General features: G+C 42.0%; 1 protein-coding gene across 1 annotated transcript in view; it reads right to left on the bottom strand.

Annotated features, from left to right (window-relative positions):
* Positions 1-395: 395 nt before the first annotated feature.
* Positions 396-27,377, bottom strand: part of LOC124616400 (V-set and transmembrane domain-containing protein 2B-like) — a gene marked incomplete at its 3' end in the record, with an annotated part of 119,569 nt that continues 92,587 nt past the window's right edge. The window contains exons 5-6 of the mRNA XM_047144704.1: positions 24,266-24,402; positions 396-472 (exon numbers count right to left, since the gene is read on the bottom strand). Coding sequence (XP_047000660.1) covers positions 396-472; positions 24,266-24,402 — 214 coding nt within the window. The remainder of the gene's footprint in view (positions 473-24,265; positions 24,403-27,377) is intronic.

Here is a 27,377-nt window from a genome sequence, read left to right on the forward strand (position 1 = left end):
CCAAGTCGCCGAAGTGGCGTCAAATCGAAAGACTTGCACCAGGCGAGCGGTCTACCCGACGTGAGGCCATCGTCAGACGCAATTACTATTATTTTTTATAATTGTAACATTTCCCGGGTGAAAACGAAACATATAAATAAAGACCACTCGTTTCGATGCAACGAAAATCATATAAATCGGACATGTCGAGACTTAACACGCGGTTTATCGAATTGTCGAGTAGCCGATAACTCGTAAAATCTTGCCTCATCTGGAGGCAGTGTGTTGATGTACGGCGAGGACGCCTCGTACCTGTGGACAGCTGCAACAGAGGGGCGTCGCCGGCCCGTCAGCTAGCGTCACCGGCCTGGAGCGGTCGGGGGCAGGGCCATCACCACCGGCAGAAGCAGCAGAAGCAGCAGCAGGCAAGCAGCTGCGCCGCTGGCCGGGCGAGACCCCGAGCCGTTGTGCTGCACAGCCGCCGGCAGCTGACCTGCACACACCACACGTCCAGCAGTTTATACACAGCTGTTGAGGTGGAATACACAACTGGCAATAAAGAATGAAACACCAGGAGCGATAGCACAAATACTGTGTGTGCGCAGTTCGTGTCCGCGCCATAGATTTTTCGTAAAATAATGACAAGGGTTTGGTCTTAATTTTTTCTCTCTCTGAGTCATCAGTCTTCTGACTGGTTTAATGCATCCTGCCACGAATTCCACTCCTGTGCCAACCTCTTCATCTCAGGGTAGCACTTGCAACCGACGACCTCAATTATTTGCTGGATGTATTCCAATCGCTGTGTTCCTCTACAGTTTTTGCCTTCTACAGCTCCCTGGAGTAACAAGGAAGTCATTCACGACGTCCTACCATCCTGTCCTTGTCAGTTTTTTCCGTATGTTCCTTTCCTCCCAGATTCTGTGCAGAACCTCCTATTCCTTACCGTATCAGTCCGCTTTATTTTTAACATTCGTCCGTAGCACCACATCTCTAATACACTACTGGCCATTTAATTACTACACCAAGAAGAAATGTAGATGATAAACGGGTATTCATTAGACCAATATATTATACTAGAACTGACATGTGATTACATTTTTACACAATTTAAGTGAATAGATCCTGAGAAATCAGTACCTAGAACAACCATCTCCAGCCGTCATTATTGGCCTTCATACGCCTGGGCATTGAGTCAAACAGAGCTTGGATGGCGTGTACAGGTACAGCTGCCCATGCAGCTTCAACACGATACCACAGTTCATCAAGAACAGTGACTGGCGTATTGTGAGGAGCCAGTTGCTCGGCGCTATGGTCCAGACGTTTTCAGTTGGTGAGAGATCTGGAGAATGTGCTGGCCAGTTGAACATTTTCTGTATCCAGAAAGGCCCTTACAGGACCTGCAACAAGCGGTCGTGCATTACTTTGCTGAATCGATTGAAGGGTAAAGCCAAGGGTCGTAACACATCTGAAATCTGGCGTCCACTGTTCAAAGTGCCGTCAATGCGAACAAGAGGTGGCCGAGACGTGCAACCAATGGCACGCCATACCATCACGCCGGGTGATACGCCAGTATGTCGATGACGAATACACGCTTCCAATGTGCGTTCACCGCGATGTCAAACACGAATGCGACCATCATGATGCCGTAAACAGAACCTGGATTCATCCGGAAAAATGACGTTTAGCCATTCGTGCACCCAGGTTCGTCTTTGAGTACACCATCGCAGGCGCTCCTGTCTGTGATGCAGCGTCAAGGGCAACCGCAGCTGACAGTACATGCTGCTGCAAACGTCGTCGAACTGTTCGTGGAGATGGTTATTGTCTTGCAAACGTCCCCATGTGTTGACTCAGGGACCGAGACGCGGCTGCACGATCCGCTACAGCCATGCGGATAAGATTCCTGTCATCTGCTAGTGATACGAGGCCGTTGGGGTCCATCACGACGTTCCGTATTACCCTCCTGAACCCACCGATTCCATATTGTGCTAACAGACATTGGATCCTGACCAACGCGAGCAGCAATATCGAGATACGATAAACCGCAATCGCGATAGGCTACAATCCGTCCTTTATCAAAGTCGGGAATGTGATGGTACGCATTTCTCCTCCTTACACGAGGCGTCATAACAACGTTTCACCAGGCAACGCCAGTCAACTGCTGTTTGTCTATGAGAAATCGGTTGGAAACTTTCGTCATGTCAGCCCGTTTTAGGTGTCGCCATCGGCGCCAACCTTGTGTGAATGCTCTGAAAAGCTGATCATTTTCATATCACAGCATCTTCTTCCTGTAGGTTAAATTTCGCGTCTGTAGCACGTCATCTTCGTGGTGTAGCAATTTTAATGGCCAGTAATGTACTTCGATTCGTTCTGTTCCGGTTTTCCCACAGTCCACTTTGCACTACCGCACAATGTTGCGCTCCAAGCATACATTGTTAGAAATTTCTTCCTGAAGTTAAGGTCTATGTTTGATACTAGGAGACTTCTCTTGGCCAGGAATACCCTTTTTGCCAGTGCTATTCTGCTTTTGATGTCCTCCTCGCACCGTTTGTCGTTGGGTATGTTGCTGCCTGGGTAGGAGAATTCCTTAACTTCTTCTATTTTGTGACCATCAATTCTGATGTTAAGTTTCTGGCTGTTCTCATTTCTGCTTCTCCTCATTACTTTCGTCTTTCTTAGATATACTCTTAATATTAATATGAAAGTTAATGGTCTGCATCTTTAATACAATAGTTGTACAGAACAGTATAACGGTTACAGAATAGATAAAGCACAAGTTTGGACTGTTGGACTGTTATTAGTCGTTCTATGTCCGTTGGACTAGTTACGTAAGAGCTTTGCAATATTTTTTATATTTCTTTTCAGTGATGCAGTAGCTCCATGGCATTCGCTTAACACTGAATTATTCTGCTCGTTGGATTCTGTCCCACACGCACTCTCTTCTGATTTGTGTTTTTCATAATCCCAACCATTGGTACAAGTCATATGAAATGACGTCTCTCCTTATTACGCTCCCTTAATTTTAATAGGAATTTTCACTTACATTTCGGCAAATATTTTCATTGTCTCACTGTCAGTCCTAGTAGTACTCCACGATCTCTTCACATTGACGTCCGAATCAATGCCCTAGCTAAACATGTTTCCACTCTGCACCAGTTAATATATTTTTCTGAAGTATAATTTATAACAATCGTGGGCATTTGATAACACTGCTACAGTGACGCCACAGGACAAATAAATAACGCGATCTAGACATTCAAAGGTGGCATCTGTCGGTTGTGAGCTCAAATATTGTTAGCACATTATTACAATCGTAGAAATCAGTGACTGAAATCAAATGGTATTTTGTGACACAAGTAACTTAGACCGACGAGCGCTCAGACGTTTCCACGTCAAAACGAAAATTTAATCACATGGCGTCTACAGTATTGCAGGAAAAATACTTATTCAAACCTAAATTCGTCCCGTCGCCCAAACCAACCGACAACCAACTCCGTAAGTGGATATTTTTCATGCGAGCTCCTGTGCTTCAGTGAATAACCCTCCTCAGAACTGGCTGACCAAGTAATGCCACGTTTCTTGTTCACCCACTAAAAGAATAGATTTTTTATTTTAGTCTATAGATCAAAATTGCAGTTGAATTGGATCGAAAAGAAAGTATGAAGGAAGAGAATAAATTTTATTTTTAGGCTGTTGCATCACGTTCTTGTTTGAATTTTTTTGAAAATGAGAGACAGAGAAACATTACATTCTGCACAACAATGTGATGTCGCTTTTCGACGAATTCTTCCAGTATATGTCCCACTTTATTTCGCCACTAGTACACGGATATCACATAGATTGTCATACAACAATCATGTAAAGTACTGTTTTTCAAAATTGCACTAGTAATGGTTCGAGCGTTAGGGAACGTTATTACTTAATACTGGAGGTTTGATTCAATGCCGGTAATCACGTCAAGTACTAATATAATAAATTCTAGCGAATAACGTTTCACCATTTGTCGGCACTTGTGCCCACGTGAAGTACAAGGAGTTTTCACAATGAGGAGCAAAGTAATTACTAATTCCCTGCATTGGACGTACTGTTAGAAAGCTTTCACAAGCGTAGATTAATCTTAGATCTGCTGCTAGCGATGCAGTGTTCTGGAAACAGCAGGAAAGCTTTAATCTAGATTAAGGAATGAACTTACACAGATCACTGTGCAATATAACGTAATTTGCTATCGAAAGGGACCGTCTTACAACAGTGCTTAACACAATTAAAGGTTCTTTTCTTCGAAGCAGCCTAACTGTCTCTTTTTGAGACGTAGCAGTTTGAAATTTTGCTCCAAGGTACTTACAACATTTCTTTGTAACGGTGCAAAAGCGTGCCGTCATGTGACGTCACTCTCGGCCTCTGTGACGCTTCAGAAGAGAATGGCGATCATGTGGGGTTTAAGGTGGCTTAATTATGTCACATTATCACCACATTTTGCCACAATTCTGCCCAACGCCACCGTGGATGTGTCACACGATAGGAAGGTCGTCACATCCATCATACCCACATTTCACCCAGTCTTTCGATATCCAAACGACAGAGTTCAGAACAGCGGTGCCTACTTTTTTATTGGGCCCGAGGAATACGTTTCAGACACACCACCGCTCAGAATCGAGACTGCTGACGCTTCCCGGACTATTAAAGCCTACTCGAAAGACATCGCGGGCCAGCAACGCCTCAAAGCTTCCCTTCGTAGTGCAGTGTCACCGCAGTTTTTGCTCCGTGTACGAGGTGGACCCACTGCGGACCTTTAAAAACGTTTCCAAAAAAATTCGACACGATACGGAACAGAAAGGGTGCTTATGATTTTCAACCCTCCTATTTCGCACCTCCTGCGGGTTGATCACAGAGGGGTGCGAGATTGATTACGCTTGAATAAAACGGAAAATGTACAGGGAGAAACTGTGACGAGAGTTCTAGGCGCCGGTGTGAAGATTATTCAGCTGTTCCTGCGCCTACTAGTTGGCATTCGGGATATGAAAGGTGTCAAGCGATTGCCAGCCGGCGGGCACCCGAATCTACCATCACAGTTTCTTTCTGTAGCGGTACATTTTTCGCACCTCCTGCGGGTTGATCACAGAGGGGTGCGAGATTGATTACGCTTGAATAAAACGGAAAATGTACAGGGAGAAACTGTGACGAGAGTTCTAGGCGCCGGTGTGAAGATTATTCAGCTGTTCCTGCGCCTACTAGTTGGCATTCGGGATATGAAAGGTGTCAAGCGATTGCCAGCCGGCGGGCACCCGAATCTACCATCACAGTTTCTTTCTGTAGCGGTACATTTTTCAACTGCTTAACAAAGGCGTAGGGTATCACCGAAGGTGTTCCTGAACTGGAAGGTCTTAGAAGGATCCTTTGCTGTTTTATTCATACGTATGTCAATGTAACATCCCCCTGTGCTCAAGCCGCAGCGGGCAACGAAAAAGGAGAGCTGAAAAAGTACAAGCACGCTTGGCTGTTTTGTATCAGTTTCAAATTTCTTCCAGTAATTTAAACGGTCCCTGGTGGTTCCACCTTGTTTATCAGAGCAAGAACTGCAGTTGCACTAGATTCCAAATCGGTGCGACCATGATTAGTGTCCTGAGAGAAAGTATAAATCGTCCAAGGGGTGTCAGCCAAGACACAGTTTGCGAAGAATGTTGACCTGTTGCTCATCACTCTTCGAACTGTCATTCTCAACCGCGAAATATTTGGGAATTAATTCCCCAAGGAAAGAAGTGCTCTATCGACATAGTCTGTGCCTTCCCAAAAAGCCTTTTTATGTTGATTCTGAGCGGCAGTGTCTGAAATGTTTCCCTCAGCTACCTAAATGAAAACCACGTGATTCCGACGATGGGTGTCACGGTTCTGACCTCCATCAAAGAGGCGTCGAAAAAGGGTTTAAATGTAGCTAAAAGGGTTCTGACAACTTCGCTATTGTGTGAGAAGTCCATGGTGGTGTTAGCCAGGATTGTGATGAAATCTGGTGCCAATCTGACACCATGAGATCACCTTTCAGCTCACATGAACTGAGCTCTGGTCTCCTTTTGGCATGTGGTGGCACATTACTATTTGAAACATCGACGAGGCTGAGGGTGACGTCGTAGACAGCCACGTTTTTTCACTCTTACCGAGGAAGGTGGCAGGCAAGTTTGAGCATTATTCCAAAGTCCCTCGTCTTAACGGTAGGCAATAAGGGCGATTCAAAAAAGCGATCCTTTAAGTGTGTCGACAAATGCAGAAAACGCACTGAGTCTCCTGATTGAACCGTCTATCGAATTTCGTGGCTTCCAATTGCGTGTTGCTTCCTAGACACAACTAAGAAAAAAACTGTTTATTAAACGATATAGTGAAATGAACATTAAAAACACTTTATTACCTTGACTACTAATTTCAGAATCAATGATTCTCTGAATCATCATTCAAGTCAAATGTGCCGTGATCTGATTTCACCAAGTACACCTTAACAAGAGAAATAAAATTCTTGTATAAAATTTTGTTAAAAGTGTGTGCTGTAGACATCATTCTTCTACGAAGTTTCAGAGTAATTATTTCGTGGTCGTCTCCTGTTGTACAGGATACATTTGATGGCCCGAAAATTTGCCCGATATATGGGGCAGCAAGTTCCAAACATTTTTCAGTTCTCCTGAAATTCTGTACGACAATCCACACATGGTGCATCTTTAGTATCACAGATTTGACTCCAGTAAACTCGTAGTGACTGAAGGATAATGTAACTTGAGTCTCGGACGGTTCCACCATCAAAAAAGTTATAAACTCTTTTGTGGCTACTTACATATGCGGTAAATTACATGGTCAGCCTTATGGATTATAGAATGTTTCGGATGGTCCTGTAGTTTTGTGAGTGGAATATTGAACTTTTTCTTTACGGTGGATGATGCTGTTTCACAGGACTGTAGTTGGATTGCTGTGGCTATTGTTCATTTCGGTTGTAATCAAAGGATCAGTGATCCAGAGAGTGTCTTAATCGACGTGATGTTATTGCCTGTCGTACTTTTCAGGCAAGTACAATAGGAATATTGGTACATCTTACTTAAGATCTTGAGTTCTATAGGTCCGTTATCGCAGAGCCACCAGATAACACCATCATTCATATGTGGTTCGATGCCATGAAAGTTGGTGGAACCACGTAGCACAATGTAGCATTCCAGCGGCTGTCCATGGACTTTGGAATCCCTGCATTTGGAATTTTTGTCACCATGTTACAGTGAAGTGGAATTCCGTAAATATTTACCTTTAGTAGTGTGCAAAAATGAGCGAAAGTATTTTATCTCCCACCTGTACCTCGTATATGGAGTGTACTATCAAGGGAATGGTCCAATCTGACACGTCGAAACGTGGCATGGAATTTTTTATACAGGAAGAATACACGGAACGAAATGACCGGTCAAAATTAAGCTGTTAAGACACGCTGCAATTATTTTTAAAAATTGTCGAAAATTGCCAAATTCGTAGCTCACGAGGTGGATAATTGTACAGCCCTACCAGAGCTGTGGTAGACTGTGCAGCTGCAACATGACAGGCACATCTATTTGGTCGGAGGTGAAACGTGAAAAAGATAAAATTAATTGGCGGGATTGTAATTCATAAGGAGAATTTCAGTTTTCGTTGATAGTTTCTCTGAAGTAACTGTCTCCAGCTACTGTTCACTCAAATCTGCCACTTATTTAATATAGTTATTAATTATCAGTTGCTGTTGCATTCGTGTAATCGTTAGCAATGGAGATAAAACTGAATTATTATTCATTGTGTTTGAAGCTTAATGTTAAGCAGTGTACAAACCAGGTTTTGCTTCGTACAATCAGATCGTGGTCTGCAGAAACGGAGGAAGACTTATACAAAATAATAAATATGCACCAAAATGAAATGCGCAGATCTGTGAAGAAAAAACTATCTGAAAGATTTACTGTACAGGGTGGCCCGAAAGTCACGTTACCTCCCGTTAATAATCAACATAAGGCTCTAATCTCGAATAAATAACATGGACAACAGTTCATTAGTGGAGTGTTCTCGAAATATGAGAAGCAGTGCACCATTATCGATGGAGGCCGACGAGACTGGGCCCTCCAAATCGCAGTGAAGATGGACGCTGCTAATTTTAAGTCTTCTTCTACCTGATAAGGAGATTCAGGAAATCATACACTATACGAAGTCACAAAAAGAAGGAAAACTGTAAGGTAAATGTCATTCATTCGCAGCTGATGTGAAGACACAGCTTTGTGTTAACCTCACATCTGCGATGTCAAATGCCGATCAGTCAGGTCTCGTGAAAGAACTGCGAGCAAATCGCACTTATCATTTCGAGGGGAGAAAAAGACTGAGTCTGATGTGCAATCGACTATTAAGGGGACCACACCGTGGTTCAGGTCGAAAAAAATCAATTTTCGGTTTTCATCATATTTCGATGGATTATGGCTTGATTTAAGTACTCTGGAAAGGATTTTGCAGAAAAAAAATTTTTCGAGCATTTAAAGATCGGTTTCCTACAACGCGTGTTTATGTGCACGCCCACTTTTCTGTCACCCACTTTTCTGCATATATTTAGATTCAGATTGCACGTTAGTGATTTTCTTTTACTCTCGAGTGTGTTGGCTATCCTTGGAATGCAACGGTCGGTATTCTTTTGTTTCTGCTGTTTGTAAACAACATGCTTTCAAACACACGATTAGTTTTATTCAGGTGTGATTTCGAGTAGTTTTTATAGAAAACTTGCAGGTAATTAGGAGAAATAAAGAAAATCTGGAGGCAATGAAGAGAGATGATTGGGTCAATTTCTTCCATAAGTCCTCTACTGATGATAAGCCATGTCATGGATTGTGTCCATGATGAGAAAATTCGTGGTGCAAATATAATAGGGCTCAGGCAACTGTAGACTTTTATTCTCACCAGCATTCTCTTCCTGCTGCTGTTATTACAGCAATTAAACCCAGTTTCTGAGACTTGGCTCATCCTGACCTTCTAAGGAAATGTCTTCATGGGCAGACACAGAACCCAAATGAATGTTTCAACAGCATTATTTGGAACCGCCTTCCTAAAACTGTATTTGTAGGCATGCATACAATGAAACTAGGAGTTCATGATGCTGTTATTACATTCAATTATGGTAATATTGGAAAGTGTTGGGTACTGAAAAAGCTAAGAATTAATCCTGGTGAAAATATGAGCATTGGGCTGCAACATTGCGATAAAATGAGGATAGCCGATGCAGGGATGTCTGCATCTAATATGGCCAAGAAAGCAACACAAACATCCAGGAAGGTGAAATAGAAGCTGCAAGACCTGCTAGAGGCCAAAGAATGGCCATCATATGCAGCTGGACAGTTTTAATTAACTGTAAGTAACAAATTTCAAAACTTTTTTCTTTAAAGTAAATTTCCCGAAAACTATAATTTTCCGTACATATGCCCCATTACATCAGAAACTATCGTAGATAAATGAATGAAATTTTCAGAGACTCTGCATAACATAAAAAGCCACCTCTGGTTCTACATTCATTAATATTCCCCCACTAGGAAGTACACAAAAAATATTTTCTGCGGAAAAAACTTTTTTGTTAATAAATTTATAAAAAGTATTTCTTAAAAACTATAAAATGGGTAAAGTAGATTTTAGTACAGTTGACTCTATTAGCATCATGTAACATACAGTAAAGATATTAAGGTCCTGCATAAAACAGTTTTTCTCAGAAACAGGTCAAATACTTTCCTAAATTAACATGGGTTAGATAGGCGGAGTGTGTTCCCCCTAATGTGGCATATTCGTGTGAAAAAATGACAATGATAATTATGAGTGAAATATTACTTACGCATCTCTATACCTGCCTTCAAGGACCTCAAGGCATATTACGACCATAAATATAAAAATAACTGTTTAGTGGCAAAAATATAGTAATCGACCAATCAAAACTCGGAAAAATAGGAAAGAATAATTCTAATCACTTTATTTGAAACGTTTTCTAATCAGTTTGTAAAAATATAGTCATTGCTTTTGTTGGACTCTTGACTGGACATAACGATGCCCCTGTCTTCCAGGAGGACGAGGTAAGACTATTGCCATAACACAGATTCCACGCAGGACAATCCACGCTTACATTCATAAGGAAATTTTTCAAATGTAGAAAGTAGGTTTATGTAAACTGTCGGACAATATAAGCTCCGATCGGCCCGTGGCACTGGAGGCTTATTAAGATAACAGGATTCTTAAATTTCAGTTATTTGTGGTTTATGTTTGCATTGGCGCAAGGTACGAGTACAAATTGCTTTAGGTGTTCTCAATCTGCAACACAGTAAGCAGAGCAACTGCCAGGATCAATTCTTACTTCACCGCAATGGTGCCTAAACAGAAATAGTGGTTGCTGTGACGTGCCTGAGAGCATTGATCTTTCTTTCGTCAGGTGTGCTGGTGTAAGTAAAACATTTGTTTCCCCCATTCAAATGACACTTCTCTTTACTCTGACGAATTTGGGTGACAAAAGCGGAAATGTGTCTTTGTTATTAAAACACACATTATTCAAACAATACCGTAAGAACCGTGCTGCAAGAATTTTTATAAAATGATGTATGCCCTGAAAAATTTCATGTCTTCGTCTGTAATGTAACATCAAATACTAACTTGATTTATGTTTCTCTGTTAGTGGCCTTTATAAGAATTTCATAGGTACGCAAGAGTTTACTTGTGAATATGAACTGACTCTTATTCAAAACGTTAATGATATGTGACATTTTTTGTATGGCTTAGGCCTTTCAGATTCGCTTGTGACACTCCAGACATTACAAGTACGCGATGCTACGCTCCCTTGCCACGGCAGACACCGCTTTAGACAGGAAGGGGTGTACAGACCGCTATCATATGTTGTTTCTCGAGCGACAAAAGGAGTAACTTAAATTTCTTTTTTTTAAAAAAAACTTGCACTGAGCCTTAGCAGCTAAAATTTTGTCAGTGTATTTCTTTCTTGTTGTTCTTCATGGATACAAAATTTAAAGGTGGGTTTCGAAATGTCGGATTGGTGCTAAGTATAATATAATTCTCCGTGAGACGTATAGTCGCTTGATGAATATAGAATTACTGTTGCAGTATAGGGCGAACTTTTACTTTGGGGTTAATATCAAACCATTAGTTTTTCTAGAAATCAATTTTTCATATGCAAGCGTTTATGTAAATGATTTAGACGGGAAGGCACTACATGAAGACTTCAACGAATTCGGTAGCAGAATATTACCGAACGATCTCCCACAAGACCCAAAGCAATTCCGGTCATACGTAAGGGCTGTTAGTGGCAACAAAGTTTGTGTCCAGATAATCATATGCAAGACAGAAAATGAATCTGAGGATAGGAAAACAAAACCAGAGTTTTCGAACTCCGTAAATGCCTCTTTATAAATGAAACTTCAGGATTTGGGACGAATTTCATTCTCGCACCTCTGTAAATATGAATGATATAGACATTTGTGCTAGTGATGTAGAGAATCAGCTGCAATCGCTAAAACTAAACAACTTCCAGGGCCCGATTGAAGCCCTGTTTGGTTCTATACCAGGTTCGCCACTGACTTAGCATCAAAGTCACTTCCCCTTTTAATATAACACATTATAGATCCCTCGAACAGAAACCCTTGCCCATTGGTTGGCAGGAAGAACACGTCACATCCGTCTACAAGAATCATAGCAGAAGAGAACAACAAAACTACCGTTCACTGCCCTTGACATGCATTTATTGTAGTAATGCATCCGTGATACCAAACAGCATGGATTCCGAGAATACTCATCCTGTGAAACCCTGTTCCCGCTATCCTCACATGTATTTCCGAAAGGCATGGATTGTTACAGTCAGACAGATGTAGTGTTTCATCACTTCCAAAAGCTTTTGACTCTGTGCCACAAGTGTGATTACTGCCGAAAGTACAATCGCATGAGGTATCAAGCGAAATTTATGGCAGGAATGCGGATTTCTCTGAGTGAGGATGCAGCATGATATCTGCATTGTACAGTCATCGACAGATATAGAAATACCTTCAAGTGTACCCCAAGAAAGTTTCGTGGGGCCACTGCTGTTCATGATATACAGTACTGACCATGCAGACAACAGTAAGAGATAACAGTTGAAGTGTCAGTGACAGTCACAAGTACATAGTGACATTCTTCTGAACGGGGGTTTTTTAGAAGTTAAGAATTTAATCTTGTCAAAATTTTAAGAATCTGAAATAATAATTAATATATGTTGTAATACCTGATAGATATACTCCAGAGATAAATATGAGCTTGCTACGAACCCGCCATTCTTCTGTATATTATTCTTGTAAGCAACTTGGGTGCATGAGCTGTTAAGTTGATTGTGAGATAATTCTTGCATTTGTCAGCTCTTGCAGTCCTCGAAATTGTTTGGATGATATTTTTCCGAAAGTCAGACGGTATGTCGCCAGACTCATACACTCTACACACCAACGTGAATTGTCGTGTTGTTGTCACTTTCTCCGATGACATCAGAAGTTCTCAGGATTGTTAACTATCCTTTCTGTCTTATTTGCTCTTAAGTTTTCCAAAGCTTTCGTAAATTCTGATTGTAATACTGTATCCCCTGTTTCGTATAAATCGCGCCCTGTTTTTTCTGCTAAAACATCAGACAAATCTTCTTCCTCACAGAGGCCTTAACTGTACTCCTTTCATCTACCCGGTCTCTGCTCTGCATTTAGCTGTGGAATTCTTAATTTTACCACCCTTGCTTTTAATTTCCCCGAAGGTTATTTTGGCTTCCTTTCGACAGTCATTTTTGTTTAGATTTCTTCACATTTTCATGCAGCCATTTCGTCTTAGCTTCACTGTACTTCTTATTAATTCATTCCCCAGCTACTCGTATTTCTGCATTCCTGAAAGTCCCTGACCATTTTTGTACTTTCTGCTTTTATCACTCATTTGGTTTCTTCGCAGTTACCTCCTTTGTACCTATGTTTTTCTTTCCAACTTCTATCTGTGCCCTTTTTAGAGATGACAATTCCTCTTAAACTCTACTGCCTACTGAGCTAGTGCTTGTTGCTGTACCTATAACCTTAGAAGACATTAACCATATCTCGTGATTCCTTAGTACTTCCGTATCCCACTACTAAATAGTACTGCACACCAATTACTCCTCTACCGCAGAGAGAGCAATATGTCACTGGCAATACAACTGCACTCATTACTGATCTTAGCATCGTCAGGGGCTGTCGCTTCTCTACAGGATGCGTAGACAAACGTGATAGCGTCGAGGCCTCCTATCTCTCTCTATCTATCACACTCCAGCGTGAAATGCAGTGTAATCATGTAGAGAAAGATGTAGACTGACGATTAGTAGCGCAAAATTTGTACAACAAACACAGAACAAGGACAGATACATTGTGATATTTTTCACTTTGAAAAAAGGTCAGTTTTACACTTCACGTTTTTCTCTGTCAGGAGGAGAGTGGAAATTATGGCACCGATTTTGCAACGTGTTTGCGTCCGTTCTCTCTGCACTTCCTAGATAATGGTCATCCACACCGAGGGCCTTTGGTTACAGTTCGTTGATATTAATCCTACATGTAACAGAGACATAAGACGTGAACTGGGCACTGGACTTTCACTGTGTGGGAAGTCCGTTTACCAGCTGATTACACTGTGTACAGGGAGTTCTGTTTTGTAATTGATTTCTTAAATCTGTGTCGAACACAAAAGACAGCGCATGTCAAATCGAAAGGCGCCTCTATATCCACAACAACACTCAGCGTACCACTTGGTGATGTTTGTGGCAGGGTACTTTATATCGCTATCACCCTCCCCCCTTTCCTCATCAACCGCGAAGATTACGGAAAAAGGAAGATTGTTGGTAAACCTCCGTGTGCCTCTAATTTTAATTTCATCGTCTTTTCTCCTGATATACGTAAGAGGAAGCCATTGAATCACATATTGATTCACAATGCATGTATTGTAGCACCTCCGCCAAGAATCGGATGAGCATCTCCGTGGTGCTTTCGCATTTAGTAAATAAACATACAACTTAAGGTAATGCTCTTATTTGGATCTTCTCTGTTTCCTCTGTCTATCTGCTACGGATCTCAGATTGTAGTAGTGAAACAAGCTACTTCGTTCGTGGATGGACTACATTTCCTAAGGATTCTTCTAGTGAACCTGTCTGGGATCTCCTTTAATTGTGATTAGTTTTACGTGGCAATTGCATTTAAAGTAGCTTTTTACGGATACTGAGATATTTAATGCATATGTCTACTTACAGTGATTGTTCTGCGATCGCGTGATATACAAAGAGCATCGACCAAAGAAAAACATGAATTAAAGAAAACCACTGGAAGAAACATAGTGTCGATGGTCCACGGCAAAAGCTGCGTCCGACCCTCTCTGCACGCTCGCTGGGCCGTCACCGGCGCTCCGATGGCTAACGCAATCAGGCTTTGTTCGCTTACCCTGTACGCAACAGTTTGAAGCGGTAGCTTTTATAAATTAACACAGCAGCCCACCACAACCGAAGGCGAAAATAAAACTCACGGGAAGTGCCACAGGCACAATGCGCAAAATGCCTCATGGAACTTCTGACGTTGTACGCTAGTTCGTTTATATACTGTCTAAGAAAAATGTGAAGCGCCCAGGAGACAAGGTCGGATGACAATGGAGCTTCGTTCATGGACACGCCACGTAAACGAATGGAGTTGCAATTCTCTGCGACTGGCAAAATGGCTCGGAGGGCGCATTTGTGTTGTTCTTGTTTAGTGCTGTTACCAGGCCTGTTAGGGTATATAATGGTTGAGAACGACGTCAGTTATACGTCGCACTCAGGTGGGACAGCATTATCCCTGAGAGAGCTTCAAAGGGGCCGCTTTCGTTGTCAGCTGAGTCGAACAATATCAAGATATATGGGATATTTTGATGTGAGAGTGGTTCGTCATTGCATATTGTAGGAACGTACTGTGCACCAAGCACATCGTTACCCCTTCATAACGGACTCCCTGCAACATTGTGTTCACACCGCACCACACCGCACCACTCCTCTGAGACTGGTGGCATATGAACAAGGTGGCTGCCTTACCACGAGTAGGTTGTCGTTGGCACCACAATGCAAACGGCTGCGATTGGAATTCTGCCGTGAGCAGGAGGAATGGACTGCCGATGAATGGCGTCGAGTTGTGTTCGGTAATAAAACGCGGTCCGCACTGCCCCAGATAATCATCGTCGATCGGTAAGGCGGTCCCAGTCACCCATTGAAGAGGCACAGCGGTGCTACTCCCGGCTTCATGGTGTGCGGATCAAGACTCGTGTGGTTTCTCTTATCTCTGACACCACTTATTTACTATTTTCAACGTTGTATCCCCACGCTGCAGTTAAGATGAATAGCTCGTTCTCTCAACAAGTGGTACAAATCGCTTTATTAGTGAGTGAGAAGGCGGTACGACAATTATAACGCAGGCAGCGACACTTGCAATGCAATATTCTGTTAAGAATATGCTACTTGGATGGAGTACCGTAACTAGCCGTGGGAGTAGTGCTCACTTCGCGATATGAAAGGAAACGGGACTGTCGACACATATGCGTGAAATTAAAACTATTATATGTATATTAATTAAAATTCTTGGGTACATCGAAGGTGAAATAAGTAAATTCCATTTCCGACATAATAATTTCCAGGATCTGCCTGCCTAATTGTCATTGAAGCTTTGTCATCGTAATTTACATCAAGAAACAAATGCCGGTTAATATTTTCCGGGAACGTACGGATCTTTTCGTTGTCATACGAAGCGAGCTAGTGATTTCTGTTGCAATCTTCGAAACTGAAGATGCCTCAATGAACCATGTGCATGACGCTGAAGTACTCCCACCGTCAGTAAAGTCCTCAGTTCTGTCCCAGATATAACATGTATGGAACCAGCTGGGACGTCCGTATTTTTTATTCAGCCTGAAACAATCCGAACATCTGCAATGGCACTATGTTATTCTGCGTCAGAGTATTCCTGTCTTGTTTGGTATAACGTAACTCATGCCAAACAGGTGGATGTAGCCCTCAACGAAACTTGCAGAATTATAACAAGTTGCCTGAAATCCACTCCAGTCGAATGCTTTTACAACCTCGCAGGAATAGCTCCACCATCTCTTCGAAGTGAGATAGCTGCGAACAAGGAAGCAAACGCAGTGGAACAAGAAATTACCTATCCTCTGTAGGGGCATGAACCGCACCCGCAACGACTAAAATCAAGGAAGACTTTCCTTAGGACATCAAAGGAACTTAGAACCACTGCTGAAAAAGCTGGGTTACAACTATGGAGGGCTACGACCTACCTTCCTTCTGGTTGGAAAAAGAGTTGTTGAAGCCATACCTCCAGGCCATGACGGGTAATGGACAATTTGAAGTTCCTGAATAGGCTGAGATCCGGAGTTGGAAGATTAAAAGTTAACTTGGCAAGATGGGGTTCACTGATCCAAATGATATTCGGTTTGACTGTGGAGAAGTACAGACAGTTCGGCGCATGGTTCCGGGTCGATTGTGCCCAGTCTCCTGCACAGAAGACGATATTCTACAAGCAACAGGAAATGGACTGGATATGGCCAAGTTTTGGCTAAAAGTAATTTAATCATAACTGTATAAAATGTATGTACATGTAACTGTGTGTTTCTGGGACGAGAATAATGGTTCAAATGGCTCTGAGCACTATGGGACTTAACATCTGAGGTCATCAGTCCCCTTGAACTTAGAACTACTTAAACCTAACTAACCTAAGGACATCACACACATCCACGCCCGAGGCAGGATTCGAACCTGCGACCGTAGCGGTCACGCGGTTCCAGACTGAAGCGCCTAGAACGCTCGGCCACTCCGGCCGGTACAAGAATAACAATAATAATAATATCCTGTTATTCAGATTAATGAGGATCATTTACAACAGTAGAGAGCCAACTGGCCTTAGGAGTGGATACAACGACTTTATGACACCATTCCCAACCGAAACAGTGCACTCATCCACACCAGAATAGATGAGAAGTTCTTGGTAAATTTCACTCGTCTCTGTGATGACTGAAGTAACATCATGTACCCTTCCCTACAGTTTTACTTCACATTTTCACAGGCAGTGTACACACTATTACATTACTGAAAGTAATTCGTTGGTACAGAGAGAGATAGAGGAAGAGAGATAGATAGATAGATAGAGAGAGAGAGAGAGAGAGAGAGAGAGAGAGAGGAGGCCTCGACGCTATCACGTTTGTCTACGCGTCCTGTAGAGAAGCGACAGCCCCTGACGATGCTAAGATCAGTAATGAGTGCAGTTGTATTGCCAGTGAAATATTGCTCTCTCTGGGGAAGAGGAGTAATTGGTGTGTAGTACTATTTAGAAGTGCGATACGGAAGTACTAAGGAATCACGAGATATGTTTAATGTCTTTTAAGGTTATAGGTACAGCAACAAGCACTAGCTCAGTAGGCAGTACAGTTTAAGAGGAATTGCCATCTCTAAAAAGGGCACAGATAGAAGTTGGAAAGAAAAACATAGGTACAAAGGAGGTAACTGCGAAGAAAACAAATGAGTGATAAAAGTAGAAAATACAAAAATGGTCAGGGACTTCCAGGAATGCAGAAATACGAGTAGCTGGGGAATGAATTAATAAGAAGTACAGTGAAGCTAAGACGAAATGGCTGCATGAAAATGTGAAGAAATCTAAACAAAAATGACTGTCGAAAGGAAGCCAAAATAACCTTCGGGGAAATTAAAAGCAAGGGTGGTAAAATTAAGAATTCCACAGCTACATGCAGAGCCGAGACCGGGTAGATGAAAGGAGTACAGTTAAGGCCTCTGTGAGGAAGAAGATTTGTCTGATGTTTTAGCAGAAAAAACAGGACGCGATTTATACGAAACAGAGGATACAGTATTACAATCAGAATTTACGAGAGCTTTGGAAAACTTAAGAGCAAATAAGACAGAAAGGATAGTTAACAATCCTGAGAACTTCTGAAGTCATCGGAGGAAGTGACAACAACACGACAATTCACGTTGGTGTGTAGAGTGTATGAGTCTGGCGACATACCATCTGACTTTCGGAAAAATATCATCCAAACAATTTCGAGGACTGCAAGAGCTGACAAATGCAAGAATTATCTCACAATCAACTTAACAGCTCATGCACCCAAGTTGCTTACAAGAATAATATACAGAGCCCGTATCTCGTGGTCGTGCGGTAGCGTTCTCGCTTCCCACGCCCGGGTTCCCGGGTTCGATTCCCGGCGGGGTCAGGGATTTTCTCTGCCTCGTGATGGCTGGGTGTTGTGTGATGTCCTTAGGTTAGTTAGGTTTAAGTAGTTCTAAGTTCTAGGGGACTGATGACCATAGAAGTTAAGTCCCATTGCTCAGAGCCATTTGAACCAATAATATACAGAAGAATGGCGGAGAAAATTGAGCATGTGTTAGATGACGATCAATTCGGCTTTAGGATAAGTAAAGGCACCAAAGAGGAAGTTCTTACCCTGCGGTTGATAGTGGAAGCAAGACTAAAGAAAAATCAAGACACGTTCATAGGATTTGTCGACCCTGAAAAAGCGTTCGACAATGTAAAATGGTGTAAGATCCTCGATCTACAATATGTACAAGAGCCAAGAAGTAATAATAAGAGTGAATGACCAAGAACGAACTGCTCAGATTAAAAAGGGTGTAGTACAGAGATGTAGTTTTCATCCCTATTATTTTAATCTGTACACGTAAGATGCAGTGACGGAAATAAAAGAAAGTTTCAGAAGTGGAATCAAAATTCAATGTGGAAAGATATCAATGGTACGATTCGGCGATGAGCGTAAGTGAAGAAGAATGACATGATCTCCTGAAGCGAGTGAACAGTCTAATGAGTATAGAATGTGGATTGAGAGTAAATTGAAGAAAGACGAAAGTATGTGAAGTAGCAGAAGTGAGAATAGCGAGGGACTTAACACGAGGATGAATGGTCACAAAGTAGATGAAGCCAGGGAATTCTACTACCTACGCAGCAATATATCCAATGACGGACGGAGCAAGGAGAACACAAAAAGCGGACTATTATTACCAAAATGGGCATTCCTGACCAAGACAAGTCTACTAGTATCAAACATAGGCTTTAACTTGAGGAAGAAATTTCTGAGAATGCACGTTGGGAAGACAATATTGTATGGTTGTGAAACTTGGATTGCGAGATAACTGGAAAAGAAGAGAGATAAACTATTTGAGATGTGGTGCTACAGATGAATGTTGAAAATTAGGTGGACTGATAAGGTAAGGAATGAAAAGGTGCCGCTCAGTGTCGGGGAGGCAATGAATAATCGGAAAGCACTGACAAGGAAATCTGTTAAGACATCAGGGAATGACTTCCTTGGTATTAGAGGGAGGTGTAGATAGCAAGAGCTGTAGAGGATGATTGAGATTGGAATACATCCAGCAAATAGTTGAGGACGTAGGCTGAAACTGCTACTCTGTGACGTAGAGGCTGGCACAGCAAATGAATTCCCTGGGCCGCATCAAACCAGTCAAAAGGTTGGTGACTCAAGGAAAAAAAAATATTCACAGCAGTGGTAAAAGGAGAATGTTCCTGAATGCACGGCTTTCTTACGTGATACACACTGCATTGAATTCTACCAAACAGAGGTAAAGAGAACACACACAGATGTCTTCAGACGTAAAAGAAACTTAGGGCATACCGCTGAGGAGTGTTATAGGAACATTACTTTTCAATATATACAGGGTGGTCCATTGATCATGGTCGGGCCAAATATCTCACGAAATAAGCGTCAAACGAAAAAACTACAAAGAACAAAACTTGTGTAGTTTGAAGGGGGATACCAGATGGCGCTATGGTTGGCCCGCTAGACGGCGCTGCCATAGGTCAAACAGATATCAACTGTGTTTTTTTAAACAGGAACCCAAATTTTTTATTACATATTCGTGTAGTACGTAAAGAAATATGAATGTTTTCGTTGGACCACTTTTTTCGCTTTGTGATAGATGGCGCTGTAATAGTCACAAACATAAGGCCACAATTTTAGACGAACAGTTGGTATCAGGTAGGTTTTTTAAGTTAAAATACAGAACATAGGTACGTTTGAACATTTTATTTCGGTTGTTCAAATGTGATATATACCTTTGTGAACTTATCATTTCTGAGAACGTATGCTGTTACAGCGTAAATACCTGTAAATACCACATTAATGCAATAAATGCTCAAAATAATGTCCGTCAACCTCAATGCATCTGGCAATAAGTCTAACGACATTCCTCTCAGCAGCGAGTAGTTCGCCTTCCGTAATGTTCGCACATGTCTAAACATTCTGCGTGGTCTCTGTTTGTTCTATATCGTGTCTCCCTACCACTTTCGCGCAACGACGCTCTGAGCGTGTTTTTTAGGGAATTGACTAGTTTGAACCTGGGACCTGTTGCTGGTAAGGAGAAGTCAGACCACACATGACATGTAGAATTCAGAAGAGTTCAGTGAGACTAGCGATGATATAACCAAATACTTAATGATTTCATCGACAGCTCCACTGCACTCCCTGTAAAAGAATCTTAATACTAACTAAATTTAGTGGAAGGGGTTCAAGGCTTTCCTGTTTTTAGTTAGATGGTAAAATAACGTCGAAAAAGCAGTTAAGTTTACCATTGGAAATTTTATTGTACTCACAAAACATCGTTTATAAACTGCACTATTGATAAAAGGAAATATTTTAATACAGGATGGTAAAAACCAACTGTGTTCAACAAAAATGTGAACCAATATTCCCAGAATGGGTTTCCAAGTTCTACAATGGATCGAAGGATGACCTATGCCATATCACATCTATAATATAGGTTTAAATTAAGTTTCACAAGAGAGAAAACTATCAAAATGGTCTACAGTGACCCTCAATTATCTTTAATTACTTATCTAAGTTGTCGTAAATTACAGTGGCTTATGTGGCTTCTCAATAACTATATAACAGAAAAATCATCGAGGTTCAGATTTTTTACTTCAAATGGCAAATGTGAACACCATGAGCTTTAATTGACGATCGACACTAGTGTTACGTAAAGGGGATGTAACAGATGAGACTTCTGCAGTTCTGAGTGAAGCCTTATGTGCTCAAAAATGCGGCATCGCGTACGTTCATTACCTTGTCGGTGTTCGTTAGGGGGCGGCGGACAGCACAGCTCCGCTCACCTCGCCATCTCCAAAGCAACTCCCTTCTAACTTCTCCTTACTACAATTTACAGAAGTTGGTTTAAAAACAAATCTATCTGGCTGTGTTTTCATCTGACCAATCAGGGTCTCAATGTTAACCTTAAGCTCTGCCTACAAAATTTCTGTCTATCCAATAAAAAACGTTATACTTTTCGTGGTGGGGCAATGTTTTCAAAGTTTGCAACGTAACAGAGAAGCGAAAAAGTCTCACGCTGAAACTTGCAGCTGGTGTGGTCCTTTTAGCGCTATCGTAAGATCTATACTGTTCTTCTGGAGGGTTCTATCTTTTAACATGGGCTGGGGGGTGGTCCTAACGTAACAGAGACGCGAAAAAGTCTCACGCTAAAACTTGCGGGTGGTGTGGCCCTTTTTGTGTTATTGTAAGATCTATACTGTTCTTCTCGAGGGCTCTAGCTTTTAACATGGGCTGGGGGGTGGTCCTAACGTAACAGAGACGCGGAAAAGTCTCACACTAAAAACTTGCGGGTGGTGTGGTCTTAGCAGTTAGCTGGCGACGTGGGTGTCCGTCCCTTATCGTAGGGCCTTCTCGCTTAACACGGTTCTGTTCTCGGCTTCTGTTCTCGTTTCTTCCCTCGGAACTACGTCTGTCTCACGGTGGGAAGGTATGACATGCATTTAGGCATTCTTGTGTTAGTCTGTGGTATTCCATTTGCTCACTCGTTACTCGTATTACTTTGGTTAATTTAATGTCACGATTTATTCGGAGCTATGTGACATACTACTGGATTTGCTTATCATGTCAGGGTTTTCATGGAAGGTGTTGGATTTGCCTGACACCTTACACATGCATTGACAATGCGCTGACGCATGTTGACAGGCGTTGTCGGTGGATCACGATAGCAAATATCCTTCAACTTTCCCCACAGTAAGAAATCCGGGGACTTCAGATCCGGTGAACGTGGGGGCCATCGTATGGTGCTTCGACGACCAATCCACCTGTCATGAAATATGCTATTCAATACCGCTTCAACCGCACGCGAGCTATGTGCCGGACATCCATCATGTTGGAAGTACATCGTCATTCTGTCATGCAGTGAAACATCTTGTAGTAACATCGTTAGAACATTACGTAGGAAATCAGCATACATTGCACCATTTAGATTGCCATCGATAAAATGGGGGCCAATTATCCTTCCTCCCATAATGACACACCATACATTAACCCGCCAAGGTCGCTGATGTTCCACTTGTCGCAGCCATTGTGGATTTTCCGTTGCCCAATAGTTCGTATTATGCCTGGTTACGTTACCGCTGATGGTGAATGACGCTTCGTCGCTAAATAGAACGCGTGCAAAAAATTCTGTCATCGTCTCGTAATTCCTCTTGTGCCCACTGGCAGGACTGTACACGACGTTCAAAGTCGTCGCCATGCAATTCCTGGTGCATAGAAATATGGTACGTGTGCAATCGATGTTGCTTTAGCATTCTCAACACCGACGTTTTTGAGATTCCCGATTCTCGCGCAATTTGTCTGCTACTGATGTGCGGATTAGCAGTGACAGCAGCTAAAACACCTACTTCGGCATCATCATTTGTTGCATGTCGTGGATGACGTTTCACGTGTGGCTGAACACTTCCTGTTTCCTTAAATAATGTAACTATCCGGCGAACGGTCCAGACACTTGGATGCTGTAGTCCAGGACATAGATCAGCATACATAGCACACGCCCATTGGGCATTTTGATCACAATAGCCATACATTAACACGATATCGACCTTTTCCGCAATTGGTAAACGGTCCATTTTAACACGGGTCACGTATCACGAAGCAAGTACTGGCGGAATGTTCCGTAATACCACGTACTTTACGTTTGTGACTATTACAGTGCCATCTATCACAAAGGGAAAAAAGTGGTTCAACTAAAACATTCATATTTCTTTGCGTACTACACAAATATGTAATAAAAAATGGGGGTTCCTATTTTTAAAAAACGCAGTTGATATCCGTTTGACGTATGGCAGCGCCATCTAGCGGGCCAACCATAGTGCCATCTGGTTTCCCCTTCAAGCTAAACGAGTTTCGTTCTTTGTAGTTTTTTCGTTTGATGCTTATTTCGTGAGATATTTGGCCCGGTCACTATCAATGGACCATCCTGTATATAAATAACGAAGTAGGTTACGTCAGAATTTCCATAACACTTTTCGCAGATGATGTTGATGTATACGGAATATAAAATTATTGCGTAATGCAAGAAGACGTGAAAAGGACCTACTCTTTCTGCACGGAGTGGCTATTGACACTAAATATTAGCAACTAAAACGCACTGGGAAGGCGTAAACAGAAAGAGCGTATTTGTATGGTTAAAAATAGCAGAACAGTCTACGGGGGCATTTACTTTCATAAAATATCCAGCACGATGCCTAGTAAGCGATCTGAATTGGAACGACGACATAAAATCAATCGCGAGTGATGCAGATGCCGGACTAAGATTAAGTGGAAGAATTCTGAAGATATATAGTCGATTAGCAAAGGAAATAGCTTACAAACTACTGTTTCGACCAATATTGCAATATTGCTTGACAGTAAAGGATCTGTACCATGTACGATTGACAGAGGAAATAGAGAAGATCCAAAGAACAGCAGCACGTTTCGTTACGGGTTCATCTAGTAAACGCAAAAGTGTAACAGAGATAGCCAAATCCAGTTGAAAATGCTCCAAGAGAGGCGTTGTGCATCACGTTACGGTTTAGTGTTAAAGGTCCGAGAGCATCCACTCCTAGAAGAGTCAAGGCTTGTATAGCCTCCTCGTACGTACATCTCGTAAAAAGACGATAAAGTTAAAGTTAGAGAGATTAGGGCCCAGTCGGAGACTTACCACCAACCTTTTTCCTGCGTAACATATGCTACTGGAATAGGAAAAGGATGAAGTGATATTGATACACAAAGTAACCTCCGCCTCACACCGTAAAATAGTTGCTGTATACAGATGTAGATGGAGGAGCAGCGATATAGTACCAATTTGATTCGCCATAACGCTCTCGCTCTCGTACACGTTCGTAAATCAAATGATCGTAAGTTAAAAATTAGAAGAAACATGTTGTAGGAATCTCACCGTTGAGCACGTGCACGGCGACGGTGGTGGAGGCGGCGCCGCCGGCGGCACACGTGTAGTTGCCAGAGTGCCTCTTCTGCGCGCGTTCGATGGTCAGCGTCGACACCATGGAGTCCTGCTCGTCGCTCACGTTTGTACTGCAACAGACACGGGAGTGTGATCACGGCTTCGGGCTTCGTGGACTGTGAAACTTGGTACCACCGCCGGTAATGGTGGAGGGGAGAGGTGAAGTGAGAGAGAGGTAAGGGACTTAACGCCCCCACTGTGCCTGAGCGGCCGTCCCGGCAGTCGTTACAAGGAATGCTCGCTCCAAGTTGGTCCGCTTATAGAAGCTCAGGGATTGACGCCACAGTTGTGAATGGACCGTCCGGGTCCGCCGTTACGGTGACAGTCTAGCAGTGCGACCAACTCGAGGGAGATTACTCGGAGTTCTCTCACTTGCAGGTGACACGCCTACTGTAACAGCGTACTAGATTCGTAAATCTCAAGCTGCGCATGCTGAAAGCCGTCTTTCATCTACTATCACCTCAGTATGTGAACTAAAGATCTCTCTCGAAACACTCAATTCGTTCCGACTGGACCGCTCTAAGAAGTGTTTACTTCAGGTCGAAATAGTATATCGCTTATATGCCATTTTTCTGAAGCGATCACTTCGTTTGTGTATGAATGGGATGTTGCGAGGGATGAACAGAAATATCACCAGTGTTGTTTGCTTAAACTTATGATTAAATTTGATAATTTTTTACTCCTGAGCCCGGTTTTGTCCCGACGACCACAAAACTTAAATAATGTGTATCCTGTATTCAGCCTGCAGGATTTCAGATATTTTGATAAGCACTTCGCAACATTTTAACCTGAGTGCCGTGCCATCAACATTGAAATATACCTTTCATTACAAGTATAAATACTTTATGGGACAGGTGCTACACATCCATTAAAATTTTGGCCAATAAAGCACACAGGAGACTACGTCTTGCGACGTATCAGCTGGAAATCTGTTACAGTTTCCTGAGAAAACAAAATATAGCAAATTCAATGAGTTGCAAAATTATTTCCCACCGACACGAAGATAGCAAGCACTTCTCCGTGAATAACCGACAAGGATACGGCACCTTAAGAAGTACGACTAATTGTAAAAAATAATAACTAGAAGGCACGATGGTTAAAGTATTTTGCACACATTCGGGAGGGACGTGATCAAAATGATCATCCCAAACATCACGTTTACAGTCTTCCGTATTTGGCGTAAATAACGAAAGGAAAATGTCGAGCTCTTTCCTTTGAAAATGGTACGTCAGATTTCACCATTCTTGTTCATTCGAAACCTACGTACCTCTCCAGTAGCCTGGTTGTCGGCGGTGAATTGAGCTCCAACAGTCCTCTGTCTCACATGCTGTCAGAAAGAGGTTCATTACCTTATGCGTGTCTATTTCTTCTATGATTGAATGAAATTTCTCTTCGATGATTGAATAAAATTTTTTGCCACGAGAGTTTTTTAATGAAATTAACACTGGTACACTGATGCTTAAATTCCCTCAAATGTTCGTTTGATTAGTAATCTGGAGCACTCGCATTGATTGACTGTGGTGTCAGTAGAATGAATATCAGCGTCCAGAGAAAAGTGTTTACTTCGTCTAGGAATTTACTCCGAGCGGCTGGTCACTCTTGATATAAGGCTGCTCCGATTGGATACCAACGAACCCAGTGGCACTACATACTTCGAGGGTCGTCCATAATTAACAGCCCCCAGAGAGAGACGTTGAACAGTGTGGTGTTTCCCCCATTATAAACTTCGAATACAGAAAGCATAAACAGCTTCAAGAATAACATAAGGAAGTAATGGTGATGAATATGTAATGCCCTGTTCCTAACAGGATATAGTTTAGGTTCAGTTACATAACGTTTAGGAATGATTTATTTTCAGCGATAATTCGACACGTTCAGGGAAACATGTAACATGCCATAGTTTTAGTTCAGTTACATAAGGTTGAGGAATGAGTTAGTCTGAGCCAAAATGTGACACGTTCGGGGAAACATTCAGGCAACATTCAAAATTCTTGTCTGAAAACACTTGTGCCTGATCCATTTTTCAGCCACACACTGCGTCGAAACAGATCGAATTTTTAATTTTATGAACACAATAGACCATGGTTTTTTTATTTTTATTACTGGTTACCACCGGATAAGACCTCTTCCATTTAAAAACTAGAATACTAAGGAATTAAAATATCAACCATTCTCTTTCATCTATTTTAATACAATATGTATTAAACAAAAACATAACCCAGGTTACCTGAAACATGGAGGTTTTGCTACCGTCGGCGTGAGCTGGTGTGCGTCATTACAACTAAGAAGGCACGACCTACTCCAGTATTATATATATGACTGATACAGGCCATTTGGAATTGATGCTATGTTTCAAGCTGCCTAATTTGATCATGTGTTTGAAGGTATCCTCGAACATGGACACGTAGTCGTTACAGACATATCAATTGTATCCATTAAAGTTTAATGCACTTAGTGCAAATTCTGTCGTCGTAGTGCCTTAATACGCTATCGGTGTGCCGTGCATACTGTGTGTGCACCCCCGTAAAAATTACTCTTTTTTCTCTGATGTTACCGATGTATAGAATAAAAGACATTTTTCGCGATCTCATCTTTTGACTTATATTTTTCGCTAGTTTACGATGGAAGTGATATGTCAAACTTCCGTGCATATTGCATGATATACAGGGTGTTTCAAAAATGACCGGTATATTTGAAACGGCAATAAAAACTAAAAGAGAAGCGATAGAAATACACCGTTTGTTGCAATATGCTTGGGACAACAGTACATTTTCAGGCAGACAAACTTTCGAAATTACAGTAGTTACAATTTTCAACAACAGATGGCGCTGCGGTCTGGGAAACACTATAGTTCGATATTTTCCACATATCCACCATGCGTAGCAATAATACGGCGTAGTCTCTGAATGAAATTACCCGAAACCTTTGACAACGTGTCTGGCGGAATGGCTTCACATGCAGATGAGATGTACTGCTTCAGCTGTTCAATTGTTTCTGGATTCTGGCGGTACACCTGGTCTTTCAAGAGTCCCCACAGGAAGAAGTC

This window comes from Schistocerca americana, chromosome 5 (genome assembly GCF_021461395.2).
Source record: "Schistocerca americana isolate TAMUIC-IGC-003095 chromosome 5, iqSchAmer2.1, whole genome shotgun sequence".
Classification (NCBI taxonomy): Eukaryota; Metazoa; Arthropoda; class Insecta; order Orthoptera; family Acrididae; genus Schistocerca; species Schistocerca americana.